At 38.4% G+C, this 22,069-nt stretch overlaps 1 protein-coding gene across 1 annotated transcript; it reads left to right on the top strand.

Moving 5' to 3' along the window:
• Window positions 1-2,831: 2,831 nt before the first annotated feature.
• Window positions 2,832-20,587, top strand: slc2a15b (solute carrier family 2 member 15b). Its single transcript, XM_086082708.1, has 12 exons — window positions 2,832-2,965; window positions 4,913-5,011; window positions 9,711-9,871; window positions 9,975-10,099; window positions 10,262-10,407; window positions 10,484-10,616; window positions 10,696-10,883; window positions 13,807-13,917; window positions 14,124-14,225; window positions 14,506-14,581; window positions 16,152-16,279; window positions 19,811-20,587. Exons 1-12 carry the CDS (start codon window positions 2,921-2,923, stop codon window positions 20,024-20,026), a joined length of 1,530 nt encoding a protein of 509 aa, XP_085938834.1. The 5' UTR covers window positions 2,832-2,920; the 3' UTR covers window positions 20,027-20,587.
• Window positions 20,588-22,069: the final 1,482 nt, after the last annotated feature.

Raw genomic sequence — 22,069 nt, 5'->3', positions numbered from 1 at the left:
CCTGTTAGCGTTAGAATTGGATCCTCTCTTCGCTTTTAGCATTAGCGCTAGGCTAGCGATGTCGCAAAAACAAAGCATGTTTCATATTTAAATATACAGTGGATGTTATTCTTATTGTTGTGTGTTTAGTTTTACAGTTAACTCCAACTGGGATGTCATTAAACAGCTTAAAGGATGCTTGGGGGACAACAGAATAACCAGAATAACATACGCTACACACTTGCTAGTTGCTAATGCTACGTAAGCAAAAGTGTATTCAGGGTACTTTCACAGTGTCGGAAATTTCACTTTTCTTCTAAATTAACGTTTTAAGGGGAAAATAATCGGCTGATTGTTTTGGCAGATGTTTGGAGGGCAATAAAAAAAAAAGACAGGACAGCGACAACATATTCTTTGTATAATGCACATAATGTGCATAAAAGGTCAAATACAGTAATAATATAATATAATATGCATATGAGTAATAGTATTTAATCCTTGCAAAGAATTTGAAGCAGTTACACAGAGGATTGGAGAGTTAAATTTTTGGGAGTTGATTTTAACTCCTGAAGTGTAATTTTAATATTTTCAGTGTTAAATGGTGTCCAATGTAGGTGTTATTTCATGGTTATAGATTAACACTGCAGAGATGTAATTAAGCTCCGCCTTAGCATGGGCACTTCTCCAGGCGACATTTTCTTTCTCCTCGCATGTCACAGGAAACATTGACATTTGAAAACAAAGTAATTTGGGCACATGAAGTAATTTTCACTCACAGAAGAGACTTCCCTGCAAAAACTGGACTGTTAAAGTTTGGGTAAACATTTCAGTTATTATTAGCCTGGGCAAAATGAAAGGACCGAGCACGAGGTCCTTCTCTTTACAATAGTCACACAACATGTGGCAAGATAGCTCAGTGGTTAGGTTCTCACACTTGTAATCAAGGTACTCTGGATCGAATCCCTGTCATGGTAATCATATTTTATGAGAGTCAACTTTTAAGAGTGTTACTAAGGTATTAAAAACAGATATAAATTGCCTAATATACTTAGAAATAATTTACTAGAATTTGATATAAAGTTTAATACATACATTTAAAAATAAATTATAAAATTCATACATAAATTTTGTTATTTACTTGTATCATATATAAAACATTTTAGATTACATATATAAAACATAGGTAGAACTTATAATATTCACATACTAGTTCAAAAATCCCATATATGATTTATGGCTTCTTTTTGGTATGAAAGTGGCCATAATTGCACATATATCTTATATGACATATACAGTCCTTATAAGGATAATTCTACTCACTTTATGTAAGGAATATATGATGCTTGTCATATATAAATATTATAGGCTTTTTTCAGATGGGACATTTTTGCTTTCCACGATTCATGGCCCGTTCCTTCAAATCATATCTAAAAAGCACAACAACAACAAAAAACACCAGATTCAGAATACTGTAGTAATCTGTATTGGTCAATAAATACACAAGGAATTTGTCTTTGGTAGTATGAGCTACACTAGTATTGCAGTAACAAGCAACAAAAACGCGCCACATACATAAATAAGTACAGAGAGTGTTTACATCAGGGGTGCTCAAGTTCGGTTTAGTTTTCTATGTTTCCCTCCTGCAGCGCAGCTGGATCTAATGATCAGCTAATCACCACTTCCCATTCAGACAATTTGTGATTTTTATTTTTATTTTTTAAATATCCCTCCAGTTAATATACAGTACAACCTCGGAGTTTGAACGTCTCGGAACTCGTACAGACTACGAACCATAGTGGAATTAGGAAAGAGATTATCGCGCCGTTGTAACTACCGTGACTACTTTTGTAAATACTGGCACGAGGACCCCCCTTATCTGTTCAACAATGTGCCTGACGTTAACGCACGCAAGGACCGCTTAGTAGTCTAACAATATGCCCAATGTAAAATACACAAACTCAGCACTGAACTAAAGCAAGCATTAACATAGCATTTATCATCTACTTTTTTTTCCTCTATTTTTTCTTTTTTCTTTTTTCTTATTTTTTTTGTATGTGGGTGAGTATTTATCATCTACTGAAGCCCTCACACCACAACAAAAAAGGTAAGGTATTTTTTATTGTTTGGGTGTAAATGTAAAAAAAAACATCAATAGAAATTAAAATTGGAATTTTCTGTTTTTGGAGCTTGGGAACAGATTAATTGCATTTACATTATTTCCTATGGAGAAAAATGATTTGGGCTTTGAACATTTTTGAATTATGTTCAAACTCCAAAGTACCGCTGTAATGGAATTGCGAGCGACAAAATCTCAAGGGTATTACAACTGCATCCATGGGAAAATAGCAGGAATTTTCTCCTTGACGTGGCGTGGCGGGAGTTCAGAGAGCCACCATGTAGCGCCACCCCGAGCAGTACAGCCAAAAGTGATGCTAAGAAATGAGAAGAGACTTTTGTGAAAATGATCTCACGGAACAAATATAAGTAAAAGCAATTGTACGTCAGTGCTGATCTGATAGTAGTGAGGGCCAGCAGCGAACAACTGAGAAGATTGCTCATACAATGAGCCTTGCAATGTACTGCAATCATTTTCTGGTGCTCAATTTTGATGATCTAAAAAGTCCAGTGATTCCCAGCCAGCCACCGTGCCACAGGAAATTGTTGAATTTCACTTAACTGGTCTACAAAAAAATCATTCATTTAATAATATATCTTTTGTCATCTGTCTATGCCAGTGACATCCTGTTGTGTCACGTGACACGAGCGTGTGCCGGGCAGTTTGGAGTCGATTAGTAGAACAAGCTTCCGCCCTCAACACGCCCCCAGCTGGGTCACAGCGGCGGGGAAAGTACAAATGAGCGTGTACTAACAAAGTTTATAAAGATTTACACATGAGCATTCTCCTCATTTCTTACGGGGAGACTTTCTTTTAACTGCCGAAATGGTGGAGGAGCTGTTGGTGTTGAACGAGGCTAAATTCAACTCTGTGAGTACTGAAACATCACTAAACTGATTCTTTCTATTTACAACTTTAACGTCACAGTTTTTGAACAAATTACTTTTGTCAACATGGAAAAGGGCTTTATTTGTGCTCAGAAGAATATTACCTTTTTAGAAACAAACCTAAATGGGCAAACATATTTGTCTCAAAATTATTCACACAAATCAATTTGTGATTTCACCTGTTTTTCAGAACCACAAATACATACGTCGTGATTTTCAGATCCACAAATATGTTCGTTATTTTCACGTAATTGTTTGATTTTGTTTTCCACAAACAAAGACAAATGTGAAAATTACGAATGTGTTTGTGGATTTCAAAAGCAGGTGAAAATCGGAAACATCTCTCCCCATAGAACAAAGACTGAAAACAGTAACCGACACACCGTGGATGTCCGGCCTCTAGAAATAAAATGTACTTTACTCATCTTGCTGGTAATGAGGCTAAATTAAATGTTGACTGGGCAGCATTGTCCCCTAGCCGCTATTTTCACGTGTTGGAACGCTCCAGCACGCACGTTTCTTTAAGTGTCTATGCATGTATTGTATGAACAGACGCTCTCAGCTTTTTGTCTGTTCTACATCTATTTATCTAAGAACCAACTTATAAGTACACACGGAGCCTGATGAAAATATAGCTTCAATTTTAACAGTTGTGCTTGAAAGTTTACATACCCTGGGGGTATGTACTTATAAGGTCACTGTATGGTGACCCAAAAACTGAATGCCCATAAAATGCCAAATACTTTGGCAAATGTTTTGATATTTTCAGAGGTTGAAGTTGACATTAATAGAGATATGAGTGTGAAATTTGGTAACGAATAATAGCATTTTTACGTTATTAAGCGGCATTTAGCGTTTGTACGTTTGCAGTTGTTTTCATACATACCCCGGGGGTCAACTTTCAAGCCTAGCCGTATAATGATATCAATGGACGACTATGTTGTCCACTGTCACCACAATTTGAGCTGCTCGACAACTTCACACAAGTTTCTGTAAACAACAAGGTCCATTGTTTCTTTGGTGTGTGAATTCTCCCTTTGCTCTGGAATGGCCAGAGTCCGACATAGACTGACATGTCGATCAACCAATAGGCGAATAGTTCAACCCAAGATACACATGGGACCGCTCCCTCATTTGAAATTTCATGACGGATTTCATGCTGACAGCATCTGCATGAAATAACTAAATATGAGAGCAGAGCCTTTTTATTCATTGATTGACATTTAATTCTATTTATATATTTATTTGTGCATTTCTGCATTTATTTTTTGAATCTCGTTTTTTATTTTTGGTATTTTATATATATATATATATATTATTTCCATGTATATTTATTTATTTTGTATTTAAATTTTGATTATATTTTTTATATCCGTTTTTATTTTCACTTTTTAATTAAAATTTTTTTATTTTTTGGGGGGCATTTTTGGTCTTCCATAAGTGACAAAGTGACAAAACCTGTTAACATTTCTTGTACAGTATATTGTGCCCAATTCACAATTTGCACACAACACCAGAGGTTGCAAAAGTGCTCACACACACGCAAAACCTTTGTAGAAGTACTTTTAAGTAAAAAAAATTTTTTAAGTACATACTCTAAATGTACATAACGCTTATACTGGGAACAACGTTGTACATGGGTTACGCATGATTCAAATGTGTGAAACTAACATTTGTTTATTTTCGTGGAAAATTAGTTGACCACCTTTTAATCATTTGTAACCTAAAATGAAGTACTTGTTTTCCCACTGTTGTTGATTGCTGGCTCTGCTTTTATGTAAACAAAACATGTTTGCAATACTTTGCATGACAAAGCTTTTACGTTGGCAACTTGACCACATGGGTTTTTAAGACACTTCAAGGTTCCTCTACAAACAAGTGTGGAAATAAAGAATCTATCTGTCTATATGTCTGTCTGTCCTCTTCTCAGAACCTGACAAAGTCACTGCTGGCAGTGGCATTTCTGGCGTCGTTTGGCAGCTCCATGCTGTATGGATTCAATCTTGCTGTGGTCAACTCGCCTGCGCAGGTTTGTATCACTGTTACAGATGTTTAAAAATCTCTGGGAACATTTCAAATGTCTCTGTTATGAACCAAAGCTGCATGTTGTCATCTGAAGCAAACGTGTCGAGGTGATGTGTCCGATTATCATGTGGGGGTCATGTGGCTTTGCATGTTAAATTGAAGAGTGCTTCCATCATGTGCCTTGATCAACCCTTCAATGCTGGATTTGAAACGGTGCTCAACCGGAGAGAGGAGAGAAACAATCAGTTTCACCCCATGGTGAAGCATGTGCGCTCCATGGTTGGTGTGCAGTGCTCAATGTAACACTTTATTATATTGTACTATAATTTACAGTATTTTACTTATTGTTTAGACTCTTGTTACCGCATTCATTATGGAGATAAACCGATATGTTAAGGGGCGATACAAATGCCGATTCTTAATAGTCAAGGAGGCCGATAACCGATATTTGAAGCCGATATTCATTTTCAGTAAAAAGGAGGGGGGGGGGGGGAATATTGGCGTCAACATTTTTTAAAATACAAATGTCAATCTTGACTTTGTTGCTAGCCTCTCGTGGGTTGTATTCTATTTTTACGGCGTCGGCTACAGCCTATGGAGGACCAAAAGTGCCCAAATTAAATAAATGAATACACCATTAAATAATTAAATAAATGTGTCATGAAATAATTAAATGTGTCATTTATTAATTAAATATGGAATTAAATGAACTAATAATTAAATAAATGTGTCATTAATTAAATTACCTACACACACACACACACACACACACACACACACACACACACACACACACATATATATATATATATATATATATATATATATATATATATATAATTATTTCTGTATGTATTTATTTCATGTTCCTAGCGTTTCATGAATTTATTTTATCTGTCAAACTCACCCGTCAAATTAGTGGGCGGAGCTGATTCACTCAAATGTTGTCTAATCGACTGCTTCGGCCTGAAGAGGTTAGAACCATGGCGGCTAAGGTGATGGATTTTTTTTTTTCTGAAATAGAGTGATTGAGGCTTGTTATTGTGCAAAAACAACATAAAAATAAAATCAATATTTATATTATTTCGCTTAAGTACAGTTTTGACTTGTAGGTGTTTCCATTGAAGAGAGATTTGTTTCTGAGGCGCAGTTCTCTTACTGTCCCGCCTTGACTCTCGCGAGATCTTGCAGTTCTTGTAGGCGGTCACGTCACGCTAACGGCTCCTCATGAACGTCACGAGAATAAATAGTATGCGGGTATGGAGCCGCGGCAGCCTTGGCTCACTAAGACTTGTTGTCCCCTCAGGAGCAATTCCGACACAAAAGCGAGTGGCCATGTACTTCCACCTTCCTTTTCTTCCTTTTACCGGGCGGGGTCACATGACTACAGAAAATGCGAAAAAAGTGACTTATATTTCAACACGTCTCAAAAAGCACCTCATGAGTGCGTAAATCTGAGTCTAATGGTAACGCATCTATTGAGCACCACTCAGCCTATCGAATTGTGTTTACTAGCTACTCACTCTGCATCAATTCATTATTCTGAAATGGATTTGCCTTGACTTGGTGAGCAGGGTGACCAATCATGTGTCTAATTTCCATCACTACTTCAAAATATCAGGCTAAATCCACACAGGCATGCCCCATTGACCTCCATTCATTATGTCTACAGGACGAATGAATGTCGATTTTTTTTCATTTCTGAGAAATGTCCAAGGTCCCTGGCACTTTTGATCCATACGGCCAGGTCGAAATGTTATTCAAATGAGGGGGCGGTCCTAAGCGTGTCTTGGGTTGGACTCAGTCGTTGCAAACTGCCTTTCAATGGTCGAGAGAGCGGGTTGGCGAAAAAGGAAGTCTCGCCGGCTTGCTTTGGAGAACTCCAACAATGGACGACTATCTTGGCCACCGTCACCACAACTTGCGACTTGAGTTGCTCGACAACAAGTCGAGGTGATGAAAGGAAAATGAAAGGCAGTTTGCAACAACAGAGTACAACCTGAGACGCGCTTAGGACCGCCCCCTCATTTGAATAACATTTTGTCCTGCCAAAATTCCAAATAAATAAATAAATAAATGACAGATATCTGAAAAATATAATTCAAAAATGTAATACAAATGTATTTATTTATGTATGTATATATATTTTTTTTTACTTAAAAAAAAATACATCTCCAAAGGTTTAAATAAATTTGGTTGAGTGACAGACAAGAGAAAATAAATCTTCATCCATCCATTCATGAGTTTTTGATATCCTGTTCAGGCTTTTGGGGAGCTGATTTAGCCCAAAAAGCAGACTAATTTGGACTGGTCGCCAATCAGCAGATATAGAGACAGACACCATCACTGAATGGGAACTCAACCCATGCTCACTGTTCAGATGTCATCATGCAAGTCAAGGTTGAGGCCCTTCTCTTTTTCACAAGCATACAGCGGGTCCACTTCCTTCATGTCTAATTGCCCCATTCAGATTGATTAAGTGCATAATGCGGATTTGCCCATTTGCTTTTGGACGAATAATGAACAAGCAGTTTTGTTGCGGAAGATGGCGTTAAAGTGAATCATTATTTTCTTTCTGAGAATGAATGGATTGTGTGTCTTCACGCATAAACTAAGATGTTATATCGGGTGTATAAAGTCATTTCACTGAGGATATTGCATCAAATATAGTATACCGGTAGTCCTTTGTGAGCCAAACATTTGTGTCAAAGTGCCATGTTACCACAAACGGTGCACATACACACAGGATTTGGCTCCAAACACAGTGAGGCTGCGTTTCAGTTTTATCCTGCTAAAATCTGGAACCGTCTTCCACAAGATGTGAGACAACTTTCTTGTTAACTCTGACAATGTTTAAGACTGAAAACTATCCTACTGACAAACCCTAATTCCAATTTAGTTGGGACGTGTTTAAAACCAAATGTAATTAAAAAATACTATACAAAACAGGTATTTTATTTTAGTATTCTCAACTTTTCTAGTCTTTTGTCGCCTGTAACAGAAATGTTTTTTTTGAATGTTTTTTTTTTGTTTTTGTATTTCACACATACAATATGGTCTCCGATGGCGGGGAAGCGAACTCACGCCAACCTGCATCGTAGGTATGTGACGGTACCACTCCGCCACCTGGAGCCCCCTTTTTTTTTGGAATGTGTTAGGCATCAAATTCAAAATGACAGAATATTTGTAAAAAATAAAATAAAAAGTCAAAGGTCAACAAATTATCAACAGAGCATCACAATCATACAGCATACAATAGATGGCAAACAAAAATGATTTTGTCATCGTGTGACTGATTAGGCTCAAGCGCAGGGATGGTTTGTTAGTTGGTTAGCCAATTACACACTGTTTTGTTAACTCGAATAAGTTAGCAGAACTAAAAAAAAAAAAAAGTGAGATATTATGTTACCTCAACTTCTTTGAGTTGTTGCCTCACTTTTTTGAGTTGATTGATTAACTCACGGTATAATTTTACAGAACGAATGGTTTTGATGCCACCCGAATGAATTTTTTTGATACTGCCTGGTCTCTCACTTCTGCATAGCAACTGCCTCAGCCAATCATCTCTTTTACTGTTGAGCTCAACTCACCCCCTTTTTTTCTTGGTGTACTCAAGGCTTGGCCTATGTACGGGCAGCCATCTTGGCCAATTGATTAGGTACGCCAAGGACTCTCTCCCCCTCGCCCACCTGGGTCGGCGGCCATCTTGGCCAATTAATTAGGTACGCCAAGGACTCTCTCCCCCTCGCCCACCCAGGTCGGCGGCCATCTTGACCAATTAATTAGGTACGCCCAGGATTCTCGCCACTCCGCTCGCCCAGGGCGGCGGCCATCTTGGCCAATTCATTAGATACGCCAAGGACTCTCTCCCCCTCGCCCACCTGGGTCGGCGGCCATCTTAGCCATTTGACTACTACTAAAATTACTACAACTACAAGTACTACTAATACTACTACTACAAGTAGAAGTACTACTACTACTACTTACTACTACTACTACAAGTACTTGCTACTACTATACTACTACTACTATTGCTACAAGTATTGCGTCTTTCCACCTTGCAAGAGTCAGCAGGCCCATTCAAAATTTCCGCGGAAATTTTTCTAGTTTATAAATGTTAGTTTTAAAACTACTGGCTTAATTTTATGAAATACTGTCATGTGTGGTGTCGTTATTTTATTTCATTTAGGGAGCACAAATTTATTTTGACATTTTGAGATGTAGTATAGTTTTGAACCAGCGCTGCACAAAAGAGCATATCGCTGGCGTCGGCCCAAAACCTCACAAGTCACAATCTGGCAAATTTAATATTTTTACAAAAATATATACTTTTGGTCAATGTGGGTGTTGTGAATTATTGACCAATCAAAAGTGTTGAAAATAGCTTGCTCTCTTCGATGATGCAAAGTAAAAGTGACTATTTTGGAGGTACAAGCTTTTTGGCCCGACGCCAGCGATATATAGTATGCACAACAATTCAGTATGATTTTTCTGTATTCAATACAATTAAATTATTCATGTATTATTATGTTTGCAGGTTTTCAGCCATGCACTAACGTTCATGTTGTTGAAAAATAGTTCAGATGAGTTTAAAAGTTGAACTTGGTGCATTTACTAACTGAATTCCATCCATCCATCCATAAAACCTTTCATGCTTGCTGTGTTGACAACAGTAATAGCATTCACTTCTTTCCCTCCATTAGTACATCAAAAATTTCTACAATGAGTCACTCCAAGAAACGTATGGCTGGATTCCAGATGAGAAGCACCTCACAATCTTGTATTCCCTCACGGTGTCCATCTTTGCAATCGGTGGAATGATTGGAGCCCTGCTAGTGCGGAGACTTGTAACCAAGTATGGAAGGTTAGTGTTTTTGTTTCATATTCAATGGCTACAGGCTGTATTGATGGGTAAAAAAAACGTCTTTTTTTTAATTTAAATTGAGTGAAAATGTGTGTCTAAATAGGAAGGGGACGTTGGTGAGAACAACTTTGCTCGTGTTTATTGGGGGAGGTCTTATGGGCCTCAGCAGAGCATGGAGGGAGCCATCCATGGTCGTCATCGGGCGCTTCATTGTTGGAGTACACTCGGGTAGGCCCAAATGTCCAAAAAGTAGTCAAAATCATTCAAATAGTTCATTCAGTAAATCAGTTGATAATGTTTTGCTGCTTCTCTCTTTCCTGCCTTGTAAAAAAGTAAAAAAGAAAAAAAGGCCTGTGTACCGTATTTTTTTTCTCTGTCTTCGATGCACAGGTATCTCTCTCAGTGTGGTGCCAATGTACCTTGGTGAGATTGCCCCCAAGAATCTTCGAGGCTTCCTGACTCTTATTCCCAGCATCCACATTTGCCTCGGGGTCTTCATTGCTCAGGTTCTGGGCCTCCAAGAGCTCATGGGAAAGGTATTGACATTGTGGTGTTCAACTGGAGTGTGAAGCATATGGGCAGTCAAGTTTGAGCTGCATGTGTTCTTTCCAGGAAGAGCACTGGCCTCTGCTCATGTCCCTGATAGTATTTCCAACTTTGGTCCAGCTGATGCTGTTGCCATGGTTTCCTGAGAGTCCACGGTACCTGTTGATAGAAAAGGGAAATGTTCATGCCACCATTGCAGGTTTGAAATTGCAGTATATTCTTAATCGCATTGTTTTTTCAACTACCAAATTGAAAATGCCATATCCTCTGTCCTCCAGCTCTCAAGTGGTTCCGAGCGAAAGGCAACATCCAGTTAGAGGTGGAGGAGATGCAGGAGGAACAACGCTCTTTGTCCTCCACCCAGACTGTATCCGTGTGCGGGCTCCTCATGGACCGATGCGTTCGCTGGCAAGTCATCACCATTGTCGTGGTCAACATCGGCATGCAGCTGTCTGGCATTGATGCGGTGAGTCGGGAAAACTTGGATTGACTCGCTCATGTTTGTGCAAAGGCTGTGCAGTTGTTATGGCACCCCCCCACTGTGTGCCCCCCCCCCCTCCCCCCATCCCCATCTGTACGCCTTCCTGTCCATACATCACAGTCCCACTAAGCAGGGGGCAAACAACCACGCCTCATTATCTTCAGGTCTCCTCTCGCAGCCCATTGGAGGGTTGACCCATCTACATACAGGCAACACACTCCGGTACTCACTGCACTGTGCCAGTGGAATCTGCTGGCATGCTGGTTCACGTGCTAGAAGAAAACCCCAGCAGGGGTGCGCCCCGCTGGGTCTGCCAGTCCCAGATGTTGCAGACTGCAGCAGCGGAACGTGAACATATAGAGTGTGTTCTACATTTTCAAGCATTTATAATGAGCACCATGTGACTTCTATCCGTTTGTCTCGACAACTAATCATGTTGAAGGGTGACGGTTTAAGTTAACTCATTCACTGCCATTGACGGCTATAAACGTAAAAAATTCATTATAACTATTTCTATTAGTTTACTTTTGTTAACAAGAATATGAAAACTTAGATTTTTTTAATTGTACATTTAGAACAGATATAAAATGTGTGATTAATCGTGAGTTAACTAGTGAAGTCATGCGATTAATTACAATTACAAAATTGAATTGCCTGTCGCCTCAAATTTTTAATAATATTTTCTTTTCTTTTTTTTATTCATTCACTGCCATTGACGGCTATAAACGTCAAAAATTCATTATAACTATTTATATTAGTTTACTTTTGTTAACAAGAGTATGAAAACCTAGATTTTTTTAATTGTACATTTAGAACAGATATAAAATTTGTGATTAATCGTGATTTAACTAGTGAAGTCATGCGATTAATTACAATTACAAAATTTAATTGCCTGTCGCCTCAAATTTTTAATAATATTTTCTTTTCTTTTTTTTATTCATTCACTGCCATTGACGGCTATACACGTCAAAAATTCATTTGAATTATTTATATTAGTTTTTAAAAAAATCTCCACTTTTGTTAACAAGAGTATGAAAACCTAGATTTTTTTATTGTACATTTTAGCAGATGTAAATTTTGTGATTAATCGTGAGTTAACTAGTAAAGTCATGTGATTAATTACAATTAAAAAATGTAATTGCCTGTCGCCCCTAATTTTTAATAATTGTCGTTTTCTTTTATGAATTTATGGCAATGAATGATCCATAACAGCTTACGTGAAAGGCAGAACCTGAACATATCTATATCTCCGTATCAGCCTTTTCTTTTAACTATCAGTGGTACATGCAGTGCAGGGCTTCCCCCGCCACAATGGTTCCTGTTCATTGTATTGTCGTCGTGGGGTTTCTCTTTCCTGAGGCATTCACTTTGCAGCTCATCAATGGGGACCATATTCTTGATACATGTCATCAAGGCGTCCCCCTTCTGCTTAGTGTACAGTTTGAGGATGCAGGACTTGGGATCACACCTGACATTCATAGTGAGGAATTTCCTTGTCTTGATGTCAGTGACTTTTATCTCCTTCTTTGGCCATCTTATTACATCAGCTGGGTATCTGATGGCACAAAAGGAAAAAACAGAACAGAAAAATCTGCGGAATGAGAAGAATGTATGTACTGTATGTATTTAGTAGTGATAGACCGATATGTTTTTTCAGGGCCAATACCGATTATTAGTAGGAGCCTATAACCGATATTCATTTGCAGTAAAAGAGAAAATATTAGCATGAAAATCAAAAACAAAAAACAAAAAATATTTTAATTTTAAACATATAAAGACATTTTTGTTTAAAAATGATAACGGAAATATATTATAAATAATAATAAATGAGAAGTACCCTGTATATCTTACTGAGCGACAAAAACATATGGATGTAGCTAATTTGGGGTTTTCATCAGGGTTCATAAAAAACCCGCCCGATAAGCCCTATTATTTAGTCATCTTTGAGAAGTATTTCACATTTTGTGAATGGCTGATGACCAGTCCAGTGTAACTCACATAAGCTCTACAGAACTTCAGAAACATGCTGTGAAATGGACCTCAGAACCATTCCAAAGACACGAAACACAAAAAACGACCAGACCATGTTGATCCCAGAAACATTTTGCTGTCAGCAAAGTGGAGCTCCTTATCTGAGACTCCATCTGCCATTTTACAGACTACTTTGCCGTTTAATTGGACGCGTTACAAACCAAAGCAGGACATATGTGTATAAAATGTGAATGACATTAACTTCCCCATTTTACCCTTCACTTTGGATGTTAAACTCTGGACTATGACCTTCAGTTTCATGATATTCACAGCAGCACTCAGCTCACCTTTTCCCTGACAGAAATATTATTAACAGGTTCCAAGTGGAGCTTAGAGGACAGTTGGGTTTTAAGTTTAGAAGATTCAGCTGAGTGGTTGCAGGCGAGAGCCTTCAAGGTGCCTCCCTTGTACTGCACCTTGAGGGATGACATCAGCCCAGGAGCTGTTTGTAGTGGCCACTGTCTACTCTTTTCATCCCGCCGCCACAATGAGATTAGTCAAAAAAATCGCATTTTATTGACAATTATTAATGATCAAATCATTATATATAATTGCTTTCATTTAATCGTTCCTTGTTTTCATTCTCTATTTCATTTAAGTGTGTACATGCATGCACGGCCGCTTGACTTGGTTACTTCATCAAAACAGGGGCATTTAATCACGCCCATCACAAGTTCGTCCACACTGCCTCAGCGATAGATGTTGCATCCGCAAAATATGATTAATGACAATACACAAATTAATTTCAAAGTCAGCCCTTGTCACATGTTGTCCAGATAATGCGCTGCAGCTCAAATGAATGTGAGCGACGTTTGATGGGACGATGATGAGTTCTAACATGTTGATGGTCTTCATTTTCACTTATTCTCAATTTCAGATTTGGTTCTACACAAATGATATATTTAAGAATGCTGGAATTCCAGAGCCCCATATCCAGTATACTACCGTGGGAACTGGAGCTATTGAGGTCATCTCTGGAATGCTGGGTGTGAGTGCACACACGCTAAGAAAACTGTCAGCGTGATATAATTGCATTATCATGCTTCACAACCTGCCACATATAATTGACAATTAAAGGCAAATGCAATATTGAAAAGTGTGATTGTTATAGAAAATGAATTCATGAATATATGACGTAAACTGTAGTTACACGCAGACACATGAATTGACAGCACCTTGCTTCCAACCTTGCAGTGTTTTACAATCGAGCGTGTAGGTCGAAGACCTCTGATGATTGGTGGTTACATCTTCATGAGCCTCTGCTGCGCTGGGATCACCGTGTCCGTCCTCTTCCAGGTACACCGCCATCCTATTTGTCCAATTAAGTTCTAGTTTTTAACTTTAAGAGGATTTATCTACTATATATTTTTGGGGGTATGATTCTTTAGAGTCCATAATAACGACATACAATGCAATGACTTGTTGTTGAGTGTCTTTTGATCCCTTTAATTGTTATTATTATTATTAGTTAGTTAGTGAAGTTTGTTTCCTGCCTTATTGTACTTTATAGCCATTTACATTGAATGAACATTTGAATCACAGTAAAATGATATTTCGTTTTTTTGGCCAATCACAGGACCAGCTGCCCTTTATGGGCTACATCAGTGTGGCTTGCGTGGTTGGGATTATTGCTGGCTTCTGCATTGGTCCAGGTAAATACTTAAATGAGAGCACCATTTAGTCACTGTTGATTATTTCCAGTTTTTGCTGTTTTTATTTTCTTGCTTACAGGCTTCCCTTATAGTTATAGTTTTACACTTTAGTCAGTGGCTTAAAATAAATTCAGGTTCAATGCTAACTTGTATGTTTTGAAATGAATTTTATTGTGTAGCAAAGTTGATGCAAACACCGCACCCAAGCAGTACCGCTTTGAAGTTTTTTTTTTTTTTATTAAATCAAAATAACATACATTTTACTTTACCAACAAAAGGTGTTATTTATTTTTGTAATAATTCTAATTGCATTTGAATATAGTAACCAATTATTATGTAAACATGTTTATTTTTGTGGGACAATCCCACAGTTGTACTGCATTATAATGCGGTTTAAACACCTTTTCAACAATCATGCAATAACGTAGAATGACTCCGGATTCAAACCTGTCTACACAATTTTCGGCACACTATGGGGTCTTGTCCTGTGCGTAAGGTAACACTGCCTCCTTCTGGACACACAGGCTGATGATGCAACCGAGCGCCATATCCTCCCTCTCTCCTTCTTCTTCTTCTTCTCTCCATCTCGCCTGCACACAGATATTGTATTTCATTAGTCTTGTAAATTAGGAAGTCTTAAGTGCCACACCACATCCATTCCCACAGTCATTTATACAAGAGAAAGAGTTGAGTGAAGTGAATTAAGAGGCAATCATTTACAACATTGGGAGCCATGTTGAGTGGACCTGCGAGGATGATGAATTGGGGAGAATCCGGCATACACAACGTCATTCGTCAAGCAGGCAAAAATCTATACTTCGGCGCACAGACGAGGGTTTGTGTTGCCGCAATTAGACTTTTAATGGCTCATTGTTCATCGGCTCGGCGTGATGAATGCAGCTTCCGTCAGACTAAAGTCTGCACGCACCATGACGCCTCCCATACATACCACAGATGTTGACAAATTATGGCCTCGTTATTAGCCTGACAATATTAAACCTTCATCTGCGCAATTATCATGCGCAGATAACGAGGACAGCATTTGTAATACTTAACGTTGGAGCATTAGAGAGAGAAAAAATTCACATTTCTCCTTAATCGCTTTCACTTTTAACAATGAAGAATTGTGTATTTAAAGCCGACAGACAATCTAAAAGTTAAAAAAATATATATTAATGAATTGCACAAGTATTGATTAAGGTATTCTTCTTATAGTTTGGTCTTTTCCCAACATGGCAAACGTCTTCGTCGTCACAAAATAAAGCTTATATTGAAAAAAAGGAGAATGCCTTTTGTATTTTCAATGAAGAAAAGTTACTGTTTTGTTCTGGAAAACTATTTACCGCTTAAATTTACAGCACCTGCTGTGCAGTTGACTATTTCACAGGTGTGTCTGCGGTCGCATCAGTTATTTATAAACATACTTTTGAAAGTTATTTGAGCAATTATCCATTCCAACACCCTTTCACAACAATTCAGCACACGGTGCTACTACTGTACTGATCTGTCTTAAGATGGATATCAAGGTCATCAACTAAATACTCAACCTATTTTTCCCAATCTCTTGTAGCCGGCGTGCCCTTCCTGATCACTGCGGAGCTGTTCAAACAGTCGCACAGACCAGCAGCTTACACGATGGGAGGTTGTCTCAACTGGTTGTCCAACTTCACCATTGGCTTCGTCTTTCCCTTCCTTGAGGTCAGAACACATTCATGTTTACACTCTTAATGAGTCATAAAAAGCGGGAGCGCAACAAATTATTTTACATTATACATCATTACTTAGAAGCTTTCTGTTACAGCGACTCAATTATTCTCAGTTACTAACTTATAAATGTTATAAAACCACTGGATTAAGTTAACAGAAGTCCAAACCATAAGTACACGGTATTCACACGAGGGTCGCAGGAATGCTGGAGCCTATCCCAGCTGTCATCCGGAAGTAGGCAGGGTACACTTTCAGTGTTCAATTAACATACCATGCATATTTTTCGGAATGTGGGAGGAAACTGGAGAAAATCCACACAGGAACGTAGAGAACATGCAACCTCCAGCCAGGTAGGCCAGAGGGCCGGATTCGATCTCACAACCTCTGGACTAGGAGACAGACATGTTGTTGGCCACCACGCCGTCTGCTATGAGCATATGTTTATAATCTAACGTAAACCAGGTAGGAAACTGAGAACAAGTAATAAGTAAAATAAATTATGACACATATACACAAATCATAAAATATTACATTACATACATTTTTATTTTTAGTATGTTTTATATTTTAGTTGTAAATTGTACCTTTTTTGAAACAAGGTTTTAATCACGAAATAACTCAATTGTATTAAGTTATAGCTAATTTATCTTTTTACGTTACCTAAAATCTAGTATAGTTCAATTTAATAATTTTTTTTTTAGTGCAAATTACTCATAAAAGCGTACAGTATTGTGTACTTAATCTATTTATTATTTTGAACGTTCGGGTTTACAGTGCATTATGCTGGGGCACATCACTGTGCTGTGAGGAATCAACAGGCGGGACATTCTCCAGTGTCACTTATTTGAATGAAATAAATATTTATTTACTACAAACAAATTATTTTTGTTCATCTATCTATGTCCGCAACGTATAGCAACAGGCTGATTAAGTGATTAAATGCTCTTCCAAGAAATGGCAAAAGTTACTTATGCAGTAGGGGTGTGCCAAAAAATAATCTCCATAAGAATCGCGATTCTCATTTAGAAAGATTCAGAATCGATTTTAAATGTCCCAAAATCGATTTTATTTAAATTATTTTATACTGTCTTGCCTTCGTCTGTGTGTGCCTTTATTTGGAGCGCTGTTCATGTTGTACCCGATTCGGCCACTTAGGGGCAGTGTGTGTTAAGTTGTAGCCACATTAGAGAGTAGAAGGAAAAAGTCACGATCAAGTTATTCCAATAAAAGTTGTTTTTTTGCAGTGTGGAGCCGTTCTTTTGAGTGATAAAAGTGCCGCGAGTAACGCGCTAATTAGCATTAGCGAGTCTGACTGGAGTAGATCATTACAATTCCTTGCACATCTATAGATTGAAGCAAAAATCTCTGTCAGTCAAATCATTTTGAATCAAAAAACATTCCTAATCGAAAATAGATTCTGAATCGAATGGCAGGCCCAAAAATCGTAATTTAATCGAATTGTAAGACATTCAAAGATTCCCACCCCTAATATGCAGCCACTTTTTGTGACATTTTTGCAAAGTGGTATGCCGTGGGATTTTATTTTCTCCCAGTGTGAAATATATGCCTTGGCTCAATAAAGGTTGGGAAACACTGCTCGACTCATTTTCATCTTCCTGTCTTGGAAATCCATTTGGGTGTTCCTGACAGATCTCTGAAGCTAAGATATTCAAACTGCGGCTTGATGACGCGGACATGGCGTGCAAATATGTTCCTTGGTCAGCATGCTCGCTCACTCTGCTCCAGTCTTCAATAGAATTCGCTGTGTAGGCTCCAGCACAAGAATTATTCTTTGACAAGAGACAAAACATATTTCAGTGATCATTAGGACGCAATAATTTTAACCCTAACCCAAGAAAGAAAGAGAGGGAGACAAATCACCACATAAAGACAGCAGTCGGTACATGCTGTTGTTATGAACATTCACCCTTTTACTTTTTGTGAACAATGAAGTGGAAGACAAATCTTTATTTGTCATGTTCACACACGAAATTGGACCTCTGCATTTGACCCATCACACTTTTAGTGGCACACACTGGAGCAGGGGGCAACTGAAGCGCCCGGGGAGCAATCCGGGGTGTCGGTGTCTTGCTCAATGCTACAGCCGTAAGTACTGAGGACGTTGGGGGTGGATGGTCTTTGAACCGGGTTCCCCAGGGGGGCAGGGGACAATCCTGACCAAAAAGAAAACAAGCTACCGTCTGCATCTTTCTGTTTCCGTTGGATGATTACAGAAGGAATATAAACAACTAATAATTGTTTATATTCGGACAAGGCAAGTGTGACAATAGTTTTTGTGACGATCACCAGGTTAACTTTCTTCACAAACCCTAATCGAAGTGACTTTTTGTTAAGGTGCCTCCTTCTTTTGGAATGAGTGTTGCAAAAACATTCACAGAAAACGCAGAACGCATGCGTAATCAATTGATCATTGAGGTCTCGTGTGTTACGCTATCTTCTGTGATGACGACAATCAAAAACAGTGACGCATGCAAACACTAACGATCAATCAGATACAGTTCACGTTATACCAGCAGAACAGCATGATCGCACTTCAAGAGGTGTTTTTTTTAGGGGTGCCAGGCGATTAACATTTTTGATCGTAATAAATTGCATGACTTCAATTGTTAACTCACGATTAATGTTAAAAAATTGTTAAAAGGAAAACAAATAAAATGGTAAACTAATAGAAATATGGCTGCTTCTCTTAGTCATTGATTCAGTAATTTCATAATAACTCATAAAATTGAGTTAAAATTAAAAAGATATACAGTACTATAAAAAAAACTAGTGTGATATTGATTTGTGTTGAGGTCATTTTTTTGCCACTAGATGGCATAATTGCATTTGTAAGACGTTGGTAGCAGCTCAGTGCATTTTTCTTTTCAAATTAAGAGCGATCTAATCTTTAACATGAAGTAACTTGTGAAATTCTGAAACTTTTTTAAAATTGTGAAATACAACTTGACCCCAGTGTCCTCAAATATATGCATTATTAATAACTCATTCACTGCCATTGACGGCTATAGACGTTACTATTAGTTTAACTTTTTTTCCCGACTTGTGTGAAAACCTAGAAAATTGAGATTAATCATGAGTTAACTAGTAAAGTCATCCGATTATTAAAAAAATAATAATCTAATTAATCACATGACTTCAATAATTAACTCACAATTAATCAGAAATGTTATATCTGTTCTAAATGTACAATATGTTTTAAGGTTTTCATACTCTTATTAACAAAAGTGTAAAAAGTGTAAAACTAATAGAAAGTTAAAATGAATTTTTGACGTCTATAGCCGTCAATGGCAGTGAATGAGTTAAATATGTTACTGCTAAATTTTGACATGGATGTGTCAGCTGCGTTGAAATTCCCCCAGTACAGGCTTTCCAAGTAAGGGGCGGTCGTTAATCGCGCGTTAAAAAATGAGTGTCGTTAAAGGAATTTTAAATTAACTACAAATTAACACACTCATTTTGACACCCCTAGTTTTTTTCCCCCTTCCTATATGTCCTCTACAGCTGGCAACTGGTCCTTACTGCTACCTGATCTTCTGTGTGATCTGCCTGGGAGTGGCCATCTACACCATCTTCATCATTCCGGAGACCAGGAACAAAACCTTTATGGAAATCAGTCAGATGTTTGCCTCCAAGAACAACATCCTTGAAGAGGAGCTGACATCTAATGAGCAACTGAAAATGTCTCTCATGAACGGCTATGGGACCCTGGGCCTTTAGGATGCAAAGTTAGTCTGATGGAACTATGACAGAGGTATAGAAGGTGTTATAAAAAAAAAAGGCTATTGTTAAGGCAAAGGCCGTATGGGCTCAACTCATGTGACTGTCCTTGTGTTTTTTACAAGCAACAAGGTTTCAAGAGAATCTTCTTTACAGCGTGTGACTCCAAGGTCACACGGCAATGCGTCTCTAATCAAGTGTCCAAGCATTTTAATCGCCATTTATCCAGGAAATTGGTTCCCCTGCCCTTTCTGCACATATGTGAACGCATCCCATGACCATTCGTGAGCGTTCACATCATACTGTATGTATATAAATATGACACCTCAGAGGGGACATGGCCACTGTAGTGTCAGTGCGCACTTTGAGTGTCTTGACAAAAAAAACAACTATATTTTTGTTCTTCTTTTCTCATGCACCAAATGGAATGTTTGTCTCTTTATTTAAGAGAGATGGATACTGTGGCTACTGTAGTAGTCATTTTATGTCTTGATTTATTTATCAGCACTCCTGTTGATGTTTTAAAATACTTATTCAATAAAATTAAGAATTTATAAACCATTAATGTTTCAAATGTTTTATAACTTTTTTTTGGCATTCTCCACTTTGTGTCACTTGCCTATGGGGCAGCGCTATTGCTTAATAATGCTCCATTTCTACAGCTTTAAGGTTTTATTGCTTCTAAAATCTCATTCCAAGAAATACTACAAGTGGTTGGTCAGAACGCATTTATTTATTCATCAGCTGTGGACTTAACTACTCGGTTCGTTCGTTATCTCAAAAACAGACCATAAAAAAAAGAATCCCTGAAGCACCCAGAAAAATCTTTTAGAAAAAATCCTGAAAGTATTACAGCCATATGTTAAAAATATTTCCAATAAGCCACACAACCTACTACAGATTTGAATTTTAACGCAGTGTTACATTTGATGTAATAAATTCAAACACGCAACAGACAGCATGTGGTCTACATGTATGAGACTTAACCGTCTTATTCCATCATCAGCATGGAAATGAGACATTAAAACGTAATGTCCACTCCTGCTTCACATTGTGTTGCACAACCTTGCTCTCGCCCAGCGTATAAAAGCTGCCATTATCATAAAAGTGCTCGTCTGCAGCCTGGATAACAAACGCACCATGTGTCATATGACGTTGGTAGTCATACAGGATGCTGAAGGATCGATTTCCTTCCATCTGTCAGCCCCCCTGCAGAACTAACACAAACGAGTACGACAAATATTGTCACATGGTTGCGTGTCCGGGACTGAAAGTAAGACGTGGGGGGGGGGGCGTCACCAACATAAGTCACAAATATCGCACGTGTAACTGAAATGCTCTCACAAACTAGCATTTCAAATGGTGTCATTTTTGCCGTGTAGACAGAAAACAACGTAAAAATGCTGAAGAGAAATTAGTGTTTTTGAGTTTGCCGCACTTAACGAGTGGCAGCACAAGATGGCCGTCGTTGGTTTCACTTTGACTACGTGGCATTGTGAATCCATCATACATCATATACGTCTACCCCTGTCCTTTGTCACATCGTCTCATATCCTGCCACGTCTTGAACCTTTTATCAGGGAGAGAGCATTTTAGTAGTGTGCAGGAATGGAATGCATGTGAGAGCATTTCAGTTGTGTGAATGCGAGTGTGTCCGTATGTGTGCATGTTAGTGTTTCAGTCATGTGTCAGAGGTCACCCTCAATCCTGTCCCTGATGGCGCTTCATACGCTAGTGCTATAAACATCAGCTAATTTGATCTGTTTGACCATACGGTCCAATAACTGTGTTTATCTGAGCAGTTTCTGCTACAGTCCGCTGTCACATAAAGAACGAATGAAAAAGGAGGGCAAGCCAAAAAGAAAAGAAAAGGAGGGGGCCAACCTTTGGAGTTGGCGGATTGCTGCTGAATGACAAAGTGGTTCAGTCCATGAGAGATGACCACAAAGTGCGGCTGTACATAAAAGAAACGTCCTGCCCGACAAAGTGCTCCTTGTCACTCAGCCTACACGCCATCTGAGTGTGTGGATGACATTAGCGCAT

The sequence above is a fragment of the Leptonotus elevatus genome, chromosome 8 (genome assembly GCF_054856555.1).
Source record: "Leptonotus elevatus isolate MCC_2025b chromosome 8, RoL_Lele_1.0, whole genome shotgun sequence".
Taxonomy (NCBI): domain Eukaryota; kingdom Metazoa; phylum Chordata; class Actinopteri; order Syngnathiformes; family Syngnathidae; genus Leptonotus; species Leptonotus elevatus.
This window is presented reverse-complemented; position numbering and strand designations above follow the sequence as displayed.